The sequence below is a fragment of the Megascapheus bottae genome, chromosome 5 (genome assembly GCF_031878675.1).
Source record: "Megascapheus bottae isolate mThoBot1 chromosome 5, mThoBot2.hap1, whole genome shotgun sequence".
Taxonomy (NCBI): domain Eukaryota; kingdom Metazoa; phylum Chordata; class Mammalia; order Rodentia; family Geomyidae; genus Megascapheus; species Megascapheus bottae.
Window position 1 is genome coordinate 66,587,297 of NC_143513.1, and position 23,397 is coordinate 66,610,693.

The 23,397-nt window shown below is 40.4% G+C and overlaps 1 protein-coding gene across 2 annotated transcripts in view; it reads right to left on the reverse strand.

Annotated features, from left to right (window-relative positions):
• Znf800 (zinc finger protein 800) overlaps window positions 1-16,611 on the reverse strand; it is a 53,610-nt gene extending 36,999 nt beyond the window's left edge. For both annotated transcript variants that reach the window (XM_090333245.1, XM_090333246.1), the window contains exons 1-3: window positions 15,980-16,611; window positions 15,325-15,444; window positions 9,235-9,330 (exon numbers count right to left, since the gene is read on the reverse strand). In XM_090333245.1, coding sequence (XP_090189371.1) covers window positions 9,235-9,330; window positions 15,325-15,385 — 157 coding nt within the window. In that variant the 5' untranslated portion in view covers window positions 15,386-15,444; window positions 15,980-16,611. The remainder of the gene's footprint in view (window positions 1-9,234; window positions 9,331-15,324; window positions 15,445-15,979) is intronic.
• Window positions 16,612-23,397: the final 6,786 nt, after the last annotated feature.

The following is a 23,397-nucleotide window of genomic DNA, read 5'->3' on the forward strand; positions in this document are numbered from 1 at the left end:
GAATCGAAACTTTTTCAAGAATTTTATGATTTTATGCTGTCCTTTGTGTTGCTCAGCACAGGCAAGTTCCCTCCTAACTACAGCAGCTACCTGTTAGCATTTTTGTGTTATGATTATGATTAAGATAGGCAATGTAGATTAGTTTCAAGCTCACCATCCTCTAGTCTCCATTTTCTGACCTCTATATATGCATGTAACATTATTTGCAGAGCTTAGAAAGTGTTTTCTAAGACTGTCATACAAAGGAAAAATCCATTTGGTTCATTGAATAGTAGACTACAAGGGTTGAAATATAATCCTTAAGGTGATGTGTTTGACCTTTAATTTAACTTTATATCAAAGCTGAATTTGAGCTGTTTCAATATACAAATCTCCTTCACTTTAAATTCATGTAAAAATAAAAATGCCAGAGAATTTTAAGTAAAAAAAAAAAAACCAGTGATATTCACAAGACACTATGTTGGAAATGAACTTTACAACTTGGTAGGGGGTGAGGGGAGGAAAAGTGGGAGAAAAACATGGGAAGGGGTAACAATATTTAAAAAGTAATGTACTCACTACCTTATGTAACCTATCTATACATCACCTTCATAATAAAATAAAAATTAAAAATATAAAATTTTTTTGTAATTCACTGGGCACCAGTAGCCCATGCTGTAATCCTAGCTACTCAGAAGGATAAAAATTAAGATTCAAACCAGCCTAGGCAGGAAAGCTAGTGAGAATCTTTTTCTACTTAATAACAAAAAATCAAGAAGAAGAGCTATAACTCAAGTAGTAGAGCCTTAGCTTTGGGCACAAGTTCAAGAACAGAACATAGGCAGTGAGTTCAAGCTCCAGGACCAGTATATAGACACATATATAGTTCCTACAAATTTTACAAAATGACAAAAATATGTCTCATCCCATAAACTCTAAAAGATTTTCTCTTAATTTTAGTCACCATATGATTTCATGTTTTTTAATAGGGATATAATCAAGCCAGAAGTGGTGCTGAGGCTCAAGTGGTAGAGCTCTAGCCTTGAGAAATCCCAAGGACAGAGCTCAGTTCCTGAGCTCAAGTCCAGGACTGGCAAAAAAAAAAAAAAACCAGGGATATAATCACATACCATTCTGATTGTTCTGCTTACAACTGAAAGAAGTCCCTGTCATACTAAAATCCCCTCATTTCTCAAACAATTAACATGGTCATCTAGACAGTACCATAAAGTTCTTCCACAGCTCGTGATCCTGAGAAACAAAGCCATCCCATTTTCTTGTAAATTATTCCTTTACTGTGTTCTTTTACCCCTTTTGTTGCTTACACAGATCACCAAACCAGGACTTAACTACAATAAATTTTACGTGAATAAAATTACTTTGGGGCATTATGTCTACGTGGAGAGTCTTTATAACTAACACTTACTAAGCACCTATTAAATATCAGGTACAATTTTATTCACTGGAAATAAGAAAGCAACGAATATGGTCTGTGCCCCTGAGAAATCCACAGACTAATATAAGTAGTTACTCTTCCAAGCGCACAGATCACAGAATACGCCATGAGGAGGAATGAAAGTATAAATTAAACAACTGTATTTTTCTTATTCTACTAAAAAATATCTAGTCCCATTTTGAATTTCCTGTAATTGCTATGTGACAATCAAAAGATTCCATCAAAGGATACAATTCTCTCCTGTGTGTCTTTCATAATTCACATTTCCATTCTAAGGTTTTATCTAGAATCACAACTTAAGTCATCACTATTCAGTCACAGTTTATGCTAAATGTAACTAGGTGCTTCAAGCAGAGAAAAAATAATTTCTAAGAAATTAAATGTCCAGGGGCCGGGCGTTTGGCTTAGTGGTAGCATGTTTGTTTGCCTAGCATGCATGAAGACCCAGATTCAATTCCTCAGTATCATATACATAGAAAAAAGCTGGAAGTGGTGCTGAGGCTCAAGTGGTAGAGCTCTAGCCTTGAGAAAGTCCAAGCAAGATCAGTGCTCAGGCCTGAGCTCAAGTCCAGAACTGACAAATAAATAAATAATAATAAATAAAATATTAAAAAAAGAAAATAAATGTCCAATCCTAAGAAGATAATGACAACAGCAAACATCACACAAAACTAATTTTTTTACTATCACACTATCATTATTACTCCCGTAAGACAAAAAGATGGAATTCTTTGCATAGACTAGTCTAATCCACATATAAAAATCTTTTATTCTATAATGATATATGCAATTTCTTTTTGTATATCATTAATTTTAAAAGATGTTTCTTCATGTTAAAGATTAATTTTGAAAACTGAACAAAATGGTTATCCTTCTCTAACTACCTCTACTCACACATCACTCTGTTTCTAACCTTAGGACCATTCTACAGGTCCTTTCCTCTGTGACATAACTAAGAGAATGAGAAAGAACAGCAAATTCAATTAGAATAACTAAAATACTAATTATTTATTTATTTCTGTGTCAACATAAAGAAGGGAAATTTGAAAACATCAAATTACTGCTGTGCTCCTCGTTAAGACCTCACTAAAGATAGGGTACAGTCAAGGTACTGTCTGAAGCCAGGAGTTTAGAACAAAACAGGTTTCAAATGAATCAACAACGAAGGATCTCAAAAGTAGAGAATCTGCAGCTACAAAACCAGCAGCCTTCTAAAAACATATGATATCTTTCCCCAGACTAAAGTTAAGAACCAAATCTATCTAGAAAGCAAAGGTACACTAGAGTATAGAGACTGCAACCATTATACTGTGATGAAAATGAACAATCTTAGGTTGATACATATATGGAAAAGGTCCCTGGAAGAAGACACGCAAGCTATATAGCAGTAGTTGCCTCAGCAAATGAGTAAGGAACAAAATAAAAGAGTTTTACTTCTGCATATTTTGTTTTTTAACCCACAGGCTCATAATCTGATCCCACCACCCCCCCCCCGTTTTTTTAATCAAGCTTTCAATTAAGCTATTGATGGGAGCAATTGTAACTACTTAGGAAGCTAGAGAAGAATTACAATTGGAGACCAGTTCAGACAGATAAATTCACAAAAGCCTAACTCAAAAATAGCAATACAGGGCTTGGAGGTATGGCTCAAGTGGCAGAGAACCAGTTAGCAAGCATGAAGCCTTTAATTCAAAGGCCAATTCTGTTATAAAAAAAAAAAAAAATGAAGCCAGGCACCAATGGCTCACACCTGTCATCCTAGTTACTCAGGAAGCTGAGATCTGAGGACTGCGGTGTTAAGGTCATCCAGGTATGAAAGTCTTATCTCCAATTATCTCCAATTAACCACCAAAAAATCAAAAGTGGTGTTGTAGCTCAAGGTATAGATCCCTAGCCTTAAGCTGAAGAGCTCAGGGACAGCGAGCGTGCTCAGGCCCCGAGTTAAAGCCCCATGACCGACCTCACCACCCCCCCCCCAAAAAATCAAGAATCCAGAAATAAAAAGATAATCAGAAATTAAAAACTTGTAATTTAAAACCAGGAGAAAATTCAGAGTAACAACTTAAGTCTAAGGCAAAGAGAATAAATTAAAATTTTTCATGCGGCTTGGTGGTACCAGTGGCTTACAACTGTAATCCCAGCTACTCTGGAGACTGAGATCTGCAGTTTGAAGCCAGTCCAGGCAGAAAAGTCTGAGACTCTTATCTCCAATGAACTACCAGAAAACCAGAACTGGCACTGTGGCTCAAAAAGGTAGAATACTGGGACTCAGACCTTAGCTTAGTGTACAGTGCTTGCCTAGCACACATGAAACCCTGGTTTTGATTCCTCAGTACCACATACACAGAAAAAGCCAGAAGTGGCACTGTGGCTCAAGTAGTGTAGTGCTAGCCTTTAGCAAAAGAAACTCAGGGACAGGTCGGGAGTTTGGCCTAGCAGTAGAGTGCTTACCTACTATGCACAAAGACCCAGGTTCAATTCCTTGGTACCACATACACAGGAAAAAAAGAAAAAAGAAACTCAGGGACAGTGCCTTGAGTTCAAATCCTAGGACTGGCAAAAAAAAAAAAAATGCTAGCTAGCCTTGAGCAGAACACCTCAGAGTGAGTACCCAGACCTTGAGCTCAAGCCCCACAATCAAAAACATAAACAGAGAAAGACAAACAGACAGACTTGTCATGCAGTCAGTATGACATATATCAGATATATCAGATTGATAAAAACTTTGAAAGTCAATCAACCCACTAAGACAGAAGTCTCTTTTGAACTTGCAGCTTGGATAGGAATTACTATCAGTTCATGGACAAGACAGTATAGACAGAAGGGCTAACTCTCAAACACCAATATAGTGGCTGAAGACAACTGCTTAAGCTTGTTAGCTATCTTAACACATAACTACTGTTAGAACAGTCTTAGCATCTGCATCTGTAGACTGATAACAAAAACATAAACTTCAGAATCCTATCTTCAAATATCAGATTCATAACACTAACAGGAGAGTTCTTAAAGGCAATATGAAGGGATGGAGACATGGCTCAAGAGATTTGTCTAGCAAGCAAAAGGCCAGAGTTCAAACCCCAGTTTCAAAAAGGTGGAGAAAATTACTCATTGAGGGTAATGTAGTAAGAGTAATGTGATTTCTTGGAGTTCATTTCTATAAGCATCATTTTATATGATCATATGTACCTAGCTATTGAGCCCTCATAGATTCTCTCTTACAATTATATTCCTTTGTTCTCATTGTGCAATGCTTAGAGAGCTGTTCAATCCATACCCATGTAATTTTTTGTCTTTTACCATCCATTGAATTAACTTGTAGATTTTGTAATTTATAGACATATACTAGTTATTACAAATGAGAGAAACCATGCAGCTTATTTTTTGTGTGTCTGGCTTACTTTGGTTAGTATAATTTTTTCAAGGTCTTTCCATATCCTTATGAATAGGGCAATGTCATTCTTTCTGCAGAAGCATAGGATTCCACTATGGATCTACACTACTTTTTTTTTTTTTTCTTTTTGGTCTATCATAGGATTTCAACTCTGGGCCTGGGCACTGTCCCTGAGCTCTACAGCTCAAGGTTACCGCCCTTCCCCTGGGCCTAGGTGTTGTTCCTGATCTCTTTAGCTCAAGGCTACCACCCAACTCTTTGAGCCACAGTGCCACTTCCAGTTTTCTAGTGGTTAATCGGAAATAAGAGTCTCAGGTTCTTTAGTGCCTGGGCTAGCTTTGAACTGTGATCCTCAGATCTCAGCTTCCTGAGTAACTATGATTACAGGTGTGAGCCACTGTACCCAGCATACCACATTTTCTTGATACATTCATCTACTGCAGGGAACCTGGGTTAATTCCATAGCTTAGCTATAATAATGCTGCAATAAAAATGGTTGTGCTGGTAGCTTTAATACAGGCTGGTTTGTGATTTATTTGGTTATTGCCTAGGAGTGAGATTACTGGGTCATAGGAAAGTCCTATATCTACTCTTTTGAGGAACCTTCCATACTGCTTTCCAGACTTGGTAAAAAAATTAACATTCTCAACAACAGTGTAGTAGCATTCCCTTTTGGCCACATCTGTTATTATTTGTTTTCTTGATAGTGGCCTTTCTAACTCTGGTGAGGTGGAATATGGAAACAATAAGTTTGTTTTAACTGTACTGTTTGCAGTTACTTCTTTTTTCTTTCTTTTTTCCTTTGGTTTATTTCCTGTTGTCACTTTTATTTCTGTACCCTTTGTCTTGTTTGTAAGTTACTTTTTTATTTCTGTACCCTTTGTCTTGTTTATAAGTTTATCTGATTTGAGGAAAGGAAGGGGAAAACAGAAATGATGGGACAAGGAATGAACCAATTCAAAAGTGATACTCACTACACAGCATGCCAGAAATGAATGCTAAAATATGGGGGAAATGGAGTAGAGAGGGGAAAAGTAGGAGAAAATGAGAGAAGGGAAACAGTTTTAAAAGAAATGTACTCAATACCACCTTACTTATGTAACTTTAACCACTCTGTACATCATCTTTACAATAAAATTTAAATTTAAAAACAAAAAATAGGGGCTGGGTATGACTTAATGGTAGAGTGTTTGCCTAGCATGCATGAAACCCTGGATTCAATTCTTCAGTACCACATAAACAAAAGTGGCCAGAAGTAGAGCTATGGCTCAAGTAGTACAAGGTTAGCCTTGACTAAAAAAAAAACTCGGGGACAGTGCCCAGTTCAAACTCCAGGACTAGCAAAAAAAAAAAAAAAAAAATAGTATGCACAGAGAAGGGAGGAACTGACAGATCCAAATTAGAAAGATCTTAGTCCCTCAGTCATGTTCCAAACTTCTATCCCATCCTCTCAAATTTTAGTCAGCCTTGATATAAATACCTTTATATTCCACACTTTCACAGACTTTGCATATCATCACTTTGAACTTAAAAGATGAATTAAAGATACTACCCTGAGCAAATTAATTTTGTTAGTTATGAGACACAATAAATAGAATTTTTCAATCCAAAATGAGTTTCTCTCAACAGCACAATTTAGAGTTTTTGTTTTGTTTTGTACTAGTAGAGGGCTTGAACTCAGGGTCTGCATGCTTTCCCATAGCTTTTTCCCTCAAGGATGATGCTTTAGTACTTGAGCCACAGCTAAAAGTGATTTTTTTGATAGTTAACTGGAAAAGACCCTCACATGCATTCCTGACTGTGCTGGGCATCGAACCTTAATCATCCCAACCTCCTAAATAGTGAGCCACTGGTGCTGAGTCATTTAGAATATTTCTAAATCATTTCAAATTTCAACTGCTGGGCACTAAAAAGAACTTATAGTATTTATAGAACTTTCCTATATAAAAGGAGTTAAAAAAAAAGCTAATTTTCTAGAGATTCTTTTTTTTTTGCCAGTCCTGGGCCTTGAACTCAGGGCTTGAGCACTGTCCTTGGTTTTTCTCAAGGCTAGAGCTCTACCACTTGAGCCACAGCACCACTTCTGACTTTTTTCTATGTATGTGGTAATGAGGAATCGAACCCAGGTCTTCGTGCATGCTAGGCAAGCATTCTACCACTAAGTTAAACTCCTGGCCCCTAGAGATTCTTTAAAAAGAACATATTGCAAAAGATAAACAATAGATGTGGAACGATACCACATAAAGACTATCCACTGTACAGTCCTTGTTCTTATGTATTAAAGAAATAGCAAACGAAGAAAACACACCCTGCAATAACGAAATCATTCCATCTTTAAATGTTTACCTTCCAAAATTAAAAACATATATAACTTGCATAGGTAACTGTGTTGAAGAGGCACTTTTGAGATAAAGCCCTTGAATAAATCAATTTTTGACTTGTTAAATAACAATGCAATATTAAATAACCATATCATTTAAAAATTATATACTTTTTAACAGAAGTCTATTACTCTCACTTCCATGGTATGAGAAAAAAAAAAACTTTATTTCTATTTTAAAAGTAGCTAAAGCCAGTTGCTGGTGGCTCATGCCTCTAACTCTAGCTACTCAGGAGGCTGCGATCTGAAGATCACAGTTCAAAGCCAGCGCAAGCAGGAAAGTGTGAGACTTTTACCTCCATTAGCCATCTGAAAATTGGAAGTGAAGCTGTGGCTTAGAGTGGCAGAGCTTTAACCCTGAGCAAAAAAGCTCATAAACAGTACCCATGCCCCAAGTTCAAGCCTCACAACCAACAACAACAAAAAAGTAGCTAAAGTAAAAAGAAATTCACCACTTGTCTGTTATGCCAAAAATATACATACTGGCAAAATGTGTATCCCTGATAAGTAAAATTTTATTCTAATTGTATAAGAGATCTTGACTACATATTCTTTTAACCAAGGACACGTGGCTAAATAAAAAGCAATAAAAAAAATATTGTATATAAGTACTAACATAAGAATATGTACATGGTATACTCTGAACACCTCACTAAATTAAATATGGCATAAAGCCAATGACATGAGGACTAGAGATAAAAAGTCTAAGAAATTGATCTTGAAGAGTCAGAGACAAAAACGGTTTTCTAATTCAGATTACCAGACAACCTATTTCTTAGAATCCTACAAAAGCAAATGTTTTCCCCTTTGCAATGATTTAAGAACAAGCATGTCAAAATTCTCATCAAAGCCAGACGCCAGTGGCTTATGCCTGTAATTCTAACTACTCAAGAGGCAATATCTGAAGCCTGAGGTTCAAAGCCAGCCCAAGCAGGAAAGTCTGTAAGACATTTATCTCCAATAAACTACTTAGAAAAAGCTGGAAGTGTTGCTGTGGCTCAAGTGGTAGAAAGCTAGTTTTGAGCACACAAGGGACAGTGTCTACACCTTAAGTTCAAGTCCCAGGGGAGAAAAAGAACTCATCAATATAAAACAAGCAACATACATGAGTTACGCTATCCCTTTGAACCTGTCAAGTAATGACAAAATACAATAATGCTTAAAGTGTCCATCAATTCTGTTCTTATTCACATTTGACTAAATAGCCAGTAAAGTCAGAGACATTATAGCAACCTAAGCCCTTACGGATAATAGAGGAGTTATAAAAGTTCTCAATCATGTTCATGGAGTAACACCTATTCAATAGTATTGGGTTGCAGCTACACAATTAACACAGCCAATTAATATAATTATAATTATAAAATAGAAATAAAAACTAAACAAATGTATATGAAGATATCAAGGCTGACATATATTCTTTTTTTATCCTGTACTCTATATTGAAAATCCACAATTTGGCAGGAGAAAGTAAGTAACCTAAATACAAATAATAAGGTTGGAAAGCTGGGGAGAAAAAAAGGATGGAATGGCACTGATCAAGATGTATTGTACTTAAACTGGTATACTGAACTGCAGCCCATTTGTACTACTTAAAAGTACGAATAAGAACAATAAATTGTAAGGTAATTAATCTAGAACAAATAACACCTCAGACATTCTAAGGAAATGATCTACTATGCCAAAGGTATACAGGCTTGGAATAATTTACTCCCTTTTTCAAATTTAAAAAGAACATGACAAAACAATTGATCTCTAAGAGTAAGATGCGCTTTACCAGCAAATATACCACATATAATTCTTTACACTATACTAAACTGATTTTAAGATTAATGTCTCATGTGTGGTATTGAAAAATATTTCTAGCCTAATCAATATTTATTCATCTACATTCAGTATGACAACTAAAAGTATACTGTATTTTTAAAAATTACTATATACATTCTAATTTTTTAAATTAAAGCCTAAGTCCTTCTAGATAATTTTAACTACAATGTGATGATTAAAAAATATAACCTAAAACATTCATACCTGATCGAAAGCACTCAATAATTTGTTGAATACCAGATTTGGATGTCTGTAGTGGTTGCTGTAACAAAGGAGGATCTCCAGGCTCCAGGATTAAAACTACATGGAAGACAAACACCCACCCCAATCCCCACAAAAAAGTTATTTAAATAGTTTACTACTGAAGTAAAACAATTGTTTGCTACATTCATATTAATACTGATAATCACAAGCACATATATTTACATATGCAAAAGTCAGTCATCTTTATAAGGTAAAATGAAACAATGGAGGAAAAACTAAAATAACTCTCAACTAAAAGCTAAATTAAGATTGCTTGAGGCTAGATACTAGGGTTATTTACAAAGACTTCAGTATGGTGGTATCATTTAATACATAGTTTGTCTTTTTATTCCCCTTAAAGAAGAACCACTGAACTTAAATAGGAACTATTTATCTTAGATATTCTAAGGCAACGGTAGCCTAATCCCCACCAATTAAACTATTCCAAAAGTCTATTTGATACAGCAAAACTTTATATGTACTGCCTAACAAAATAACTGGACAACTACACAATAATGAATGTACGAAAGTTTCACTGCAGCACTCTAGTACTATATATAACTGAGAGAAATGTCAAGGAACTTAAAAATCTCAATAAGAACCAAAATGAAGCTATGAAATTGCTATACAATAGACTCTTTTGAAACTGTTGGAGAACATACATTGACAACAAAAGATATCAAAATTATTAAGAAAAAAGCCCACCTCCTGATCCCATTTATCTCAATTTCTATTTATGTAGATACATAAATATATAATTTTTTTTGGTCAGCCATGGGGCTTGAACTCGGGGCCTGGGTGCTGTCCCTGAGTTCTTCAGCTCAAGACTAGTGTTCCACCACTTGAGACACACCACTTTCCATTTTCTAGTGGTTAACTGGAGCTAAGAGTATCACAGACTTTCATGACCCAGCTGGCTTTGAACCGCAATCCTCAGGTCTCAGCCTCAGGATTACAGGCATGAGCCAACAGTACCCAGCTAGAAATATATAAATTTAATGTAATTTGGATATATGCACTGATATTAATATCAACAGAAAAACAGGCTTAGAGGCATACCAACAAAATTTAGTAAAGATTCTGCCAAGATAGTTTACAGAGATGAGGTTCACCTTTTGCAATACATCTCATTATTATTACCAAGCACACTTTTAGAAGTGTGCATTTTTTTAATGGGCTGGGGCACAGTTCAGTGGCAAAGTACTTGTTTAATAAGTACAACATCCTGGGATCGATCCCCAGTACCAAAAAAGAAAAAAAAGAACACATTTTAATAAGAATCACTTTCCCATTTTAAAAATAAAACATTTCAAAGAGCTATGCTGTAGCAAAAGTCAAAACATGAAATTAAAACTATTCAATTTCACATACAGATGTCTATAGCACCTCTCCTTCCCAAAATTCTTAGTTTAGCAGTGTAAATTTATTAGATTATAAGAAACAAGGTAGCTGAAAAGAAACACTGAGTTTTTTCATCAGTTATCAAATAAAAGCAAAAGCCTGTGATGGATAAAGACCAGCCATTTTAATTATCTCTTTTTTAAATATGCTATAATGTTCTACTCAGCTTCTACCATTCTAACCCAGGATATTTCCTTCAGTGTGACAAGATAAGAAGGGTTACTTCAATACTATGCATTGCTAATGCTTCAGGGCTTAGGCTTAGAGAGCAATTAGCTTTTTGATAAAGGAAATGAATGAAGCCTATGATGGAGAATGCCTTCAATTTTCCTTTACGCTCCAAGTCAAGTGCTCAGTGTACACAACAGGAAACTATGTGCTCAGGATCAAATCATTTCATCGAACAACATCTTCTCAAGTTTAAAAGACAGTTCAAGAGTATTTAAAATGAATTAAAAACATATATACAACTCATTTTGAGAACATCTTATACTGGGTAATACTATAATGTCCAAGAAAATAAAACTCCAGATCTGGCCAATCAGCAATTAAATTCTTGTTCTGCTATTTACTACATATAACTAGGAAAATTAAACTCACAGATCTCTCTTGTCTCTTCTCTAAAATGGGGATGAAAAAGTATCCAAATTAGAGGCCAGGAGTGTGGCCTAATGGTAGAGTGCTTGCCTAGCATGCATGAAACATTGAGTTTGATTCCTCAGAAAAAGCTGAAGTGATGCTGTGGCTCAAGTGGTAGAGCACTAGCCTCAAGACTGGCCAAAAAGGAAAGTATCCTAATCATATTATGTCTGAATTAACTGAGCTAATAAAGAAAACTGATTAAAACAGAGCCTGAGATACAGTAAGTGCTCAGCAAATATTCTACCAGCTATAAACAGGAGCATCAAGTACAAATCACTGCTTTCCTAACACTAGAAACAGAAAAGAAACTCTCATACAAAAATGTAAGCATAGTTTCTTAAAGAAACAGCAGATGTTTACAAATAGGATAATAATATCTATTTACAAATGATGAATCTCTTTTACAGTACTTGTATATAATAACAACTGACACACAAAAAACTGAGTAATTTAAATACAAAGACAACAGGTGAAATCCCGCACAACTGTAAAAGAACAAGTGTCTGGCTCTAAAAATTCTGAAATTAGAGAATGAACAACAACAAAAATTTAAAAATGGGCAGAGATAACAGGAAATAATACAGATTTCACCTTAAAGTCCAATTTCTATAGGTATATGCTATAACAACTTTCACATTACAGTACCTGATTTACATTCCTCTCACACCATTAACACAGCACTGCCTAGACACATCCACACTTGGTTTGCACATCTGTGCAGCTCTCACTCTTAATAATTAAGAAATGATTCTTTCTTCACTTGAAAATACACTTTCAACTCCAGAAACCTTTACACATTAATTTTTTTTGCCAGTCCTAGGGCTTGAACTCAGGGCCTGAGCACTGTCCTTGGGCTTTTTTCCTCAAAGCTAGCGCTCTACCACTTGAGCCACAGTACCATTTCTGACTTTTTCTATGTATGTGGTACTGAGGAATCGAACCCGGGTCTTCATGCATGCTAGGCAAGCACTCTACCACTAGGCCTGAGGAACCTTTTTTTTAAAAAAACATTTTTTATTGTAATTAATAAAAGGGTTACATGATATTTGCCAGATAGAAGGTGCATTAATTCACATACATTGATACCCTTTCACATGTCTTGGTCCCCATTACCTTCTCCCCCAACCCCCCATCTTGGTTTTTCCCCCTTCCCTATCCAATTTGAAACTGAGGAAACTTTTATAAAATATTAATGTGTAGGCCTGGGAATTTGGCCTAGTGGTAGAGTGCTTGCCTAGCATGCACAAAGACCCATGTTTGATTCCTCGGTACCACATACATAGATAAAAGCCAGAAATGGTGCTCAGGCTCAAGTGGTAGAGCTCTAGCCTTGAGAAAGTACAAGGACAGTGTTCAGACCCTGAGCTCAAGCCCAGTACTTGGTGGGGGGGGGGGAGTTTCTCATATATCTTATCCAGCCCACAATCAAAGATTCATCCAGGCTATCACCATTTTCAAAAACACTATCTTAAAAAAAAAAAAAAAAAACACTATCTTACTGAAAGTATGGCTCAAATAGTAGAGAAAGTACAAGGCCCTCAGGTGAAACATCATTATTATCCCAAAAACATTCATCTTCCTCCAATCAAAAACTCCAGACCCTGTAACATCTTTCTTTACATCAGTCCTAAAAGGTATTTCCCAGTATAAAATCCACTTCTGCAAGTCTCTACTACCTTAGAACTAGTTCCTCAAAAGATTTCTCTAGCATTCACTTAGGAAAAATAGGAGCAAAGGAGTAGTTGGAGGACACGAAGGGAATTGTAGGGAAGGGGAAAATCAATGGAAAAAGCAATTGTCAGGACAAGGTGCCAGTGGCTCTGTAATCCTAGCTACTGTGAAGGCTGAGATCTGAGGATCTCGATTCAAAGCCAGCCTGGGCACATGAGACTCTTATCTCCAATTAACAGCAAGAAAATGGGAATTGGTGCTGTGGCCCAAGTGATAGAGCACCAGCCTTGAGCTAAAGAGCTCAGGAACAGACAGCTCCCAGGTCCTTAGTTCAAACCCCATTACAGACCAAAAAAAAAAAATTGTCTACTGTTCACTGATGGAGTTTTGTGTGGGTTATATCACATTCCTTAACACAGTTCTATTTTGAAGACTTGAACTTTTCTATATAAAACACTTAAAATTATAATTGCTGGGTCTGGGTGACTATAACTCCTACCTACTCAGGAGGATGAGATCTGAGAATCAAAGTTCAAAGCCAGCTCAGGCAGAAAAGACCATACTAACTCTTATCTCCAATTAAAGTCAGAAATAGAGCTGTGGCTCAAGTGCTGGAAGGCTAGCCTAGACTGACAACATCTAGGCCCTGAGTTCAAGCACCACTAGTGCTACAAAAAATATATATATATCGTTAACTATAACTGACTCATCCCATTAAGGCACAAGGGTTTCCCCAGAAATACTGCTCTCTTGAAGGCATATCAACAGTTCAAAATCCAAATGAGAACAGACTGCTCAAGAAAAATTAAAGAATTTTTCCAATATCATCTCACCTACTTCCCTTTACCTGAAGACAGTCTGTTAAATACTGTCATATCATATCTTTTTTTCAATCCTAGACACATCTTCCCACTCAGCACAAAACTTCCCTTGAAGAAAAAAAAATTGACAATGAACTCCCATAAGTTAAACAAACTTTGAAGTAAACCCTTTGAAACTACTCTACCTCAGCAAAAGAAAACACAGTAACTGCTTAATTTGCTGAGTCTGAATATTGATCTGCATCAGTTTCTGGTAAATAAAACCTTTAATGCAATTAATCTGTTATGGGAAGGAAAAAAGAAGTTCCACGCTATATATTAGTGGTTCAAGTCTGTAATCCTAGCTACTCAAGAGACTGTGATCTGAAGATCACTGTTTGAAGCCAGCCCAGGCAGAAAAGAGGGTGATTCTTATCTCTAATTAAGGGGGGGGGGGGGGGAGGAAGAAGAGGAGAAAGAAAGAAAAAGTCAGAAGTGAAGCTGGTTCAAATAATAGAGCACTAACTCTATCAGTGACCAGACACTGTGTTCAAGCCTCAGGACAAGCACCAAAAAAAAAAAAAAAAAAAAAAAAAAAAAAACATTCCAGCGTATTTAAAAAGAACTAAAAAAATCTCTAAGAAAAACTTTTATTACCAGCATTCTAAGGCTCATAAATCATCTCATTTATCTTTCTACTAGCAAGTCTCATGAAGGGGAATGTTTTATCTGTCTTTTTCAACCTTTTTATTCCCATTCCCCTCAGACAGCACCTGACACCTAATAGGTAGTTCAATAATAATTTGTTAAAGACAGAAATAAGAAAACTCCATTGACTCCATAAAATATAAGCAATATACATTCATTTCAAATACACAAAATGTGCTGTGTGAAAGCATACTCTTAAATGAGTCAAGAACACTGAACAGCAAATGGAGTCTTGGGGCAATGAGTTTGGCCTAGCCTGCACAAAGACCTGGGTTTGATTCCCTAGTACCACATACATAGCAAAAAGCTGGAAGTGGTGCTGAGGCTCAAGTGGTAGAGCTCTAGCCTTGAGAAAGTCCAAGAACAGTCAGTACTCAGGTCCTGAGTTAAGTCCAGGACTGGCCAAAAAAAAAAAAAAAAAACAACCTCTTACAATAAAACTCAAATATTTAGGTATAGCAAGTATTCTATCGCCTATCTTTTCCCTTTCTCTTCAGTTTTAAACATTCATAGAGCATCCGGGTATACCACTAGCAGAAGGCTGCCCTGAAAGAGAAGGGAGAAGCGCTGAGACTGAGTGATTGATCTTGTGGAAATGATTGACGACGACATAAGCAGTATTTTCTTTAGGGGATAGAGTGTGGGGGTGGGGGAAGAACCTCTTGTTTGAATAGGTTTTTACCTTCGTAACTGGCTTGTGCTGGGGCCAATTTACACTTTGCTTTACAGGTGGCAAAAGAAGAGTGGAAGGAAACAGGAGGCAGAGTGTGGCCAGAGACAGAGGAGGAGGGCAAGGTTTGTGGCCAGGAACCCAGGAACAAGGGCATACCTGGTTCACAGCATCCGTGATGATGGTGGTCCGTCTGACAGTACTTGTCCCTTAAAGGCATTTTCAGTGGGTGCGACCTACTTTTTCTTCCACTACGAGAAGCTCTTCATTGCGCCCTGGCTGTGGGAGGAAAGCACAAGCCCGTCACTCACGCAGAACTTCCCTCACTGAAAGGGCGGGGGGTGGGGGTGAGCCCCACTCGAGGCAATTCCCGAAGATGTTCCCATCCCTCGGGCCCTCCTCCCACCCCCCTCCACCGTCCCGCACTCTCCTCTCCGAAAGTGAACTGACTCGGGAAGGCGCGTCCCGCCGGCTGGCTGGCGAGGGAGAGCTCGACGCTCTCGGCGCACAGGTTCACCATCCTACCCGGAAACGCAGCCCCGGGCGCGCAGCGCGGCGCAGCGCGGCGCGACGCACGGAGAAGGCCCCGGCCGGGCAGCTGGGGCGGGCGACGGCCTGGCCAGCCCGGGCCGGCGAGTGAGAGAGAGCGCGCGCGGAGAGGACGCAGGGCGCAGCGGGCACCGCCGAAACCCCGGGGCGGCCGACTGCGGAGCCCACCCGCGGGGAGGCCCGCGTCGCGCCCTCCCGCCACGCACGTGCGTCGTGGTCTCCGCGGCGCAGCCCCAAGTGCCCACCCCGAGTGCGCCCAACTTACTCAACTCCTGCGGCCACGGGGCCCCACCTGGCGCAGCCTCGGCGCACCTCGCCAAGCGGAGCCGGGCTCGGCCCGCCCGACGCGCTCCCACAGACTCTCCCGCCGCCGCGGCCGCCGGACGCGGAAGCACCGCCGCTCACCACGTCCCTCCGCGGGCCAGGCCGAGGCCGGGGCGGCAGCGGCGGTGGCGGCCACTCACGGCGTCCCTCGGCGGGCGCGGCGGGGCCGGACGGCCCGGCGACGCGCGGGCGCGGACAGTTGACAGAAGGAACGGCCCGGAGGTGGCCGTCGACAACGCCGCTGAGGGCGCCGGAGCGGGCGGGACCCGAGGCGCGCCTCGCCGCGGCAACGGCCGCCCCGCCGCCCTGCGCCCCTCGGCGCCCCCTCGGCGCCGCTCCACCTGCAACGGTCCCTCGGCCGGCCGGCGGAGAGGGGCGGGGAAGGAGGGGGCGGCCCCCTGCGCGGGCCTTTCTGGCAGACGATGCTGTGTCGGGAAACTTTTATTAAGTCAGTCCCTCTTCTTCTCCTTCGCCCTCTCCCCGGAGAGCCCGAGCGAGACCGCGGCGGAGCTGGGTAGCACGGGGGGAAGCGAGCGGCTCCGGCAGCGACGGGGAGCGACTGACTGACCCCGGACGGAGATGGGGCGAGGGCAGGAAGTGACAAGCTCCCGGAGTGGGTGGGGGGAGTGTGGCCGGCACGCCCGGCTGCGCTGCGCATGCGCCCGACGCCACCTTCGCCTCCACCCCCCCCACCCCCAACACACTCACACTCACACTCACACACACACACACACACACACACACACACACACACACACACACACACACACACCCCTCCGCCTCCGCCCCGCCCCGCCCCGCGGGGAGACGGCGCGCTGAGACCGGCGGGTGGCTCGGGACCCGCCGGACTCGGGCGGGCCGCTGGCGCGCGTGCGTCCTCCCGCCGCGGCCGGGGCGCCGATGCCCCGGGCTGCGCGCGCTCTGGAGACGTGAGCTCCCCGCCTGGAAGTGCGCGCCGGGCTCGGCCGGGCCGGAGACTCCCGGTGCTCGGCAACCAAACTGCGGCTCCCTCACGGCGTCCTCCTCTCCCTCCTCCGAGGATCCGAATGGGGCGGGTTGGAGAAAAGTAGGGACGGGCCGGGCCCGGCGTGAGTCTCCAGTGCGGCGGACCCGGGGGTAGAAAAAAGTTGTCAGTGTCTTTCGAAATGGCAAGAGTGGAACTTGGGGCTTTTTCTGGTCTCGCGTGGGGTGTGCACTCGCTGGGACTCGGGGGGAGGGTGTTCACCCGACGGTGCGGGCGCAGGCCCTCCCCCGAGGCCCTCCCCGCGGCCGCGCCGGGGCCCCGCGTCCAGACGCACTTTCCCTCCCCGGGCCACATCCCCGACGACGACGACGACGGCCCCCGGGGGCGGCGAACCCGCAAACCCGGGAGCGGGGCTCCCTCCGCCTCCCCCCCCCTAACTTCAAGCACTCAGCCCCGCGGGAAGCGATGAGAAAGAAGAGAACCCACGCGGCGATCCCCCGCCCCGCCTTCCCCAAGGTCACCGAAGACCTTGGCAGGCGCGGGACTTCACCTTGCCGTGGGCTGGGTGGAAGGAAAGGAAAGAAACCAAGTTCAAGGTGTTCTGAAGGAGCCTCTGCAGGGGGCTGGGGTGAGCGGTGGGGCTGCGGCGGCTCGCGGACGGGTGCGGGGAGGACTGGAAGGGGGGGAAGCGCTCCGCAGCCAGGCGGACCAGCGCAGACCGAGCGTGAGCGCGGGAGCCCCCGGTGAAGAAGCATCACACCACTTCCTAGGGACCTGTCGGGATGCACAGGAAGTTCATAGTTCTGTGAGACGGGTTCGTTATGCACCCAACAAATATATTTCCTATCACATTTAGTTTAATGAGCCTAAAGCAAGTTTTTGACCTGTCAATTGATACATGTTCATGCTGTGTTTTTTTTTGAAATTGTCCAGGATTAAGCACACACAAACCTTAATAAACAGAAAAGTTAGGTCAAGCCTGTCATGACATGAAAATGGTGCGGAATAATAAAGATTCAAAATTATACATTATGAGCATGAAAAAATTATCATTGAAGATATTTGAATAAAAGTAAAAATGGTTTCATATTTCACTTCTTGTGCCTAGGTGTATTCATCACAGATTTCTAAAATATCTGATTCTAAGTTCCCATAAACCTGTAAAGGGCTTTTTCCCAATATGTGAAAGTTATGTGTTCACTGACCAGATACAGGTCAACAAAAAAATGAGTAAGCAAAGTGTTAGAAATAAAACTCCAGTACCAAGCAGCCACTAATTGAAGTTCCTCACAATTGCTTACAAGTTATAAACAATCTTTTCTAAAAAAAAAATTGGAGACAAGATTAAGATATGTGTGTGTAGGTAAAAACGTGAAACACTCAATCATGAAATTTATTTAGCAAGCCCTATTTTACAGCTGAGAGAGTTAACTAATACAACAACTGTGTTCAACACCTAAGTAACTCCCTACTGTAATATGACAGTACTAATATTTACAATATATTCAGTAGTTACATGTTTTAAGGTAAAATATTAACTCAGTTAATTCTAACAAGGTTTTTATTCCATTAAATAGTTAGGAAAAGTGAGTCAAAAAATATTAGACCCTGCCCAGCATGGTGGCTCACACCTGTCATCCTAGCTACTCAGGAGGCTGAGATCTGAGGATCAAGGTTCAAAGCCAACCCTGGGCACAAAAAAGACCTGAGACTATTATCTCTAATTAAGCTTTAGAAAATGAGAAGTGGGGCTTGGCTCAAGGGTAGGACAGTAGCCTTGAGTTGATGAGTTCAGGGACAAAGCCCCGACCCAGGGGTAGGGTGGTAGCCTAGAGCTGAAGAGCTCAGGGACAGCACCCAGGCCGAGTTCAAGCCCCAAAACCCACAATATATATATTAGACCCCTCTTAACATTGTAACTGATAAGCAGTGAAGTCAGCATTTGAACTCAAGCAGTTTGGCTAGGACTCAGACTGGTGTTCAACCATTACGTGGTATTCCTTTTTCTGTGTTGCTTTTAACAACCACAACTGTTTCAGATAACATTGTGTAAAAAAGATGAACCAGATCCTACCAATTGTGAGAGATACGACATATCAAAATACTATGACCAAGTTTGTGAAGTGAACATGCAGTTTCTGAATCACAGCAGTTTGGTTGGAATTTCTTAGGGCTATAGAGTTTAAAAAGACTTTGAACATTACCTAGAAACCTCTGAAAATATGTATAAAATGACCATCATCCTAGAAAAATAATCTTTCTTCCCTTTCATTGTTCACTGCAGCAATCTAGGAAACAAATAATTACAGCATCCCTTTTTCTTTTTTTAGACAGTCTTACTATGTAGTGCAATCTAGCCTTGAACTACTAATTCTCTAGGGTACTGGGATTAGAATTTTGTACCACCACACACAGTGAGTATTACTTTTAAGTTCTTACATGTCTGGAAGTATAACCTAATGATTAACTGGAAGTCCATGTTTTACAGTTATGCTCTCATACTCAGAGTGAGAGAACACACATACACTAAGGTAGATAGATAGATATATATATTTATTCATCTATATCTTTCAATAGATATATATCATTCTATGTCTATAGATATCTTGTATGTATATATGTGTGTATACATATAATTGCTACATAAACACTTATAATTACTAGTTTAAAGCCCTTAATTCTGTATATCAGTACTTTGGTCTGGCCTTGTCTGGGATCATGTAGTTGCTAGAGTTGCCTGGCAACTTGACGGAGTGTACTCACATGATTGGGAGCTAGTGTTGATTGTTGACTGGACCACTGTCCTTGTAGCCAGCTTTTCATCCTCAACAAGAATAATATTGGCTTCCTCATGTCATAGCAGTATGCTAAGCCAGTAGAGTGAGAGATGCAAGACTTCTTGAGGCCCAAAGCTCAAAAATTACATGATACTGCATCTACCACATGCTGTTAGTCAAAGTCGGCCAAAAGGCTAGCATAGACTCAGGAAGTGGGGAGCTAGATTTCCCATGTTGATCAAGGGAGGAGCAAGCAAAGTCATTGCAAAGGAATACACCTGCAGGTGTGTGAGAACTCTGATGATCTCCGCATACAATCACACTATATAATTATTTCAGAATTGACAGATGCTTATTAAAAATGCGTTTAAATGCCTAGTAATGCCTTTGACAGCAGCAAAACAAGGAAACACTGGTCAAATCTATTTAGACTGCCACTGGTCTTCCATAAGGTAGACTTCCATAGATAAACTTGGGTAACTCCTTACTTTTGGCACTGGACTTGTTTTTCTTGCCATTGGGTGGTTTTCTTTAAAATTAAGTTTTAGTTTTCCATCTCTTTTAAATATATCCCACTAAAACAATAAAAATCAAACAAATAGAATCAATTGGGGTTCCTTTAGGACTTATAACCTTTGATACAAATTTATAATGTACTTAAGAATACATAAATTCCCAACTATGTGTAAATTTAATTATGGTCCAGATTGGGGGGGGGAGGGTAAGTAAGGGTTCATTGAAAAGCCATGGACAGCTGGCACCATTGGCTCATGCCTGTAATCCTAGCTACTCAGGAGGCTGAAATCTAAGGATTGTGGTTCAAAGCCAGTCCAAGCAAAAAAGTCCCTATGAGGCTCTTTATCTCCAATTAACAACTCAAAAACTGGAAATGGAGTTGTGCTTCAAAGTAACCGAGTACTAGCCTTGAGCAAAAAGCTCAGGGACAGTGCCCAGGCCCTGAGTTTAAGCTCCACAACCAGAAAAAAAAATCAGTGGGGACAAAGTGATTGAGAAGAATATTTATCTATATATCTTTTATCAATTATATAGACTTTAATACCTAAACATAACATACAGAATTTATAAAAAGACATGGACAAGACAAAGCAGGCACCTCAGCATAAGCAGAACTGAATTTTTCCTCTTACCAAAACAGTTCTTTACTCTTCCAAATTTTACACACAATGTTGCTATCCATTCAGGTTCTCAATTAGAAGTTATGGAGTCAGAGGGTGTATGCAAAGATGCAAAATAAATGAAAATTGCCTGTTTACAAGGTTCCTCTTCTTGTTTATCCCCAACATCTAACCTGGAACCATAAACTGTTGGCTACATCGATAAATATTACCTCTCTCCACTTGTACCATTCAGTTGAGGTCCCAAACCTCAACTGTGAATCATTAGAATAACTATCTCTGTGTCCTCTCTACCACCAATCTTTCTCTTTAATATTCCACACTATCCAGAATCACAAACTTGATATCTCTGCCCAATACAATGCTCTTTTCTTTCTTTTTTTTTAAAAAGCAGGGAGTCCCTATGTAACCTTAATTTGTGAGCTTCCTGCCTCGCCTTCTAAATCCAGGGATTAACCATCATGCCTCGTAGACCTGGCTTTAAATTTTCATTTGACTTCCAACTGTACATGTAAATGTGAAATCTTAACAAGAAGCATTAGTAGTCAATAGAAAAGTTGTTCTGAACTCAGAAACATCAGGGGCAGGGGGTGGGGAGTACTGTATCACTCACAAGTTGTGATTCTAAGCAAATGAGAATCTCCTTGGAAACTCAGTTGCCTCAACTGAACACTACTCTCAAGACTTGTGAGAAAGTACCCAGAAGGAACTAGAACAGAGTAAACAACATATACTCTTCTACCTGGCACTCATACAGATTTACATACATTCTCTAAGCACATTGGACTTATCCTTGGTAGAAATGAGAGATTGAACAGGGTAAGGCAGAAATTTAGAGGAAACAGACAGAGGTCTTATAATGTGAGTGTAGTTTATTGAAAAGGTACCTCTAAAACCAGATATATTGGAATTTTACTTATCCATCAGAAGAAATATTATATTATTGCAGGGACCTGGGGGAAAACTGTGTTAGCTGAAATAAGTCAGGCTAGTGAGTCAAAGGGTTTTTCCTCTCGAATGTGGGTGTTAGGTTTTTATAAATGTATATAAAATACATTCAGGGTCATACATAAATAAATACAAAGTATGGTATATTCAGGGGAGGCTTGTAATGGTGTGACTCCTTACAATAACTTTCAGTTTAACAGGAACTAATACCAGAACGTTGAAACATGTTTTATGAGAGGACGAGTCAAGGAGATGGGGGAACAGATGAATGGAGAGAGGAAGGGCGGGTAGTATGTATATGTGAAAATGGAACCAGGCAACTTGAGAGGATGGGTGGGGATGGGAGTGATGGTGGTGAGTGGCGGGAGAGACAACATTGATCAAGATGCATTATTCAGGGCCAGGAGTTTGGCCTAGTGGTAGAGTGCTTGCCTAGCATGCAGGGTTTGATTTCTTGGTACCACAGGGTTCGATTTCTTTGTACCACATACACAGAATCATACCAGGGTTCAATTCCTTGGTACCACATACACAGAAAAAAAGCCAGAAGTGATGCTGAGGCTCAAGTGGTAGAGCTCTAGCCTTGAGACAGTCCAAGGACAATGCTTAAGCTCTGAGCTCAAGCCCAGGACTGGGGAAAAAAAAAAAAAAGATACATTATTCTTATAAACTCATATGTTGAGTTGCAACTCCTTCGTACTTAGAAATAATTTAAAAAATTAAGTCTACCAATAACAATCTTTAATATGTGGACATTTCATTCTGAAGTATGTAATAAGTAATGGAGTGGGATAAAAGGACTGAATATACAAGACTGACAGGATGTTGATGATAGCTGAACTTACAGGATAAGTATATTAAGATTCTGTTTATCTTGTATAAGCTTATATTTTTTTGTAAGTTAAAAGTATTAAAATATATTCAACTTCATTAATAAAATTGCAAATTAAGACTATAATAAAATCGAATAGCCTCCAGAATTGTTGAAATTTAACAATTCCAGTGCTGGTATAAAATTCTCAGTGAAAGGATGTACAGCAGTGGGAACTTTCATAAACTGCTGGTGAGAGTGTATACTGGAACAATTATTTTGGGAAATTTATCTGTGTCTCTGTCTCTGTCTTTTTCTCTTATAGTTTGAATATGAAATGTTTCCTACAGACTAATGCTATAAAGGTTTGATCCCCACTTGATGGAAACTAAACGAGGCCACTGGGACATGGCTGTGAACTTTGTATCTAGTGTCTGTCGCTTCCTCAATCACTGCTGCCTGTCTGTCACAAAGCAAGAACCTTCTACCACATGCTCCTGCCACTGTCATGTTCTATCCCATCATGGGCCCCAAATCACCAGAGGTAAGGTCTGTGGCCTGAAATCTCTGAGGCCACAAGCTAAATAAATCCTTGCTTCCTTAAGTTGCATATGCCAGTGCTTTGTCACAGCAATGAAAAGTAAAATGTACTCTTTTTCTCTCCAAATACATATGTGATTGTTTTAGCCACAGAAGAGTAGGTTTTGCACATCGTGCACTTTT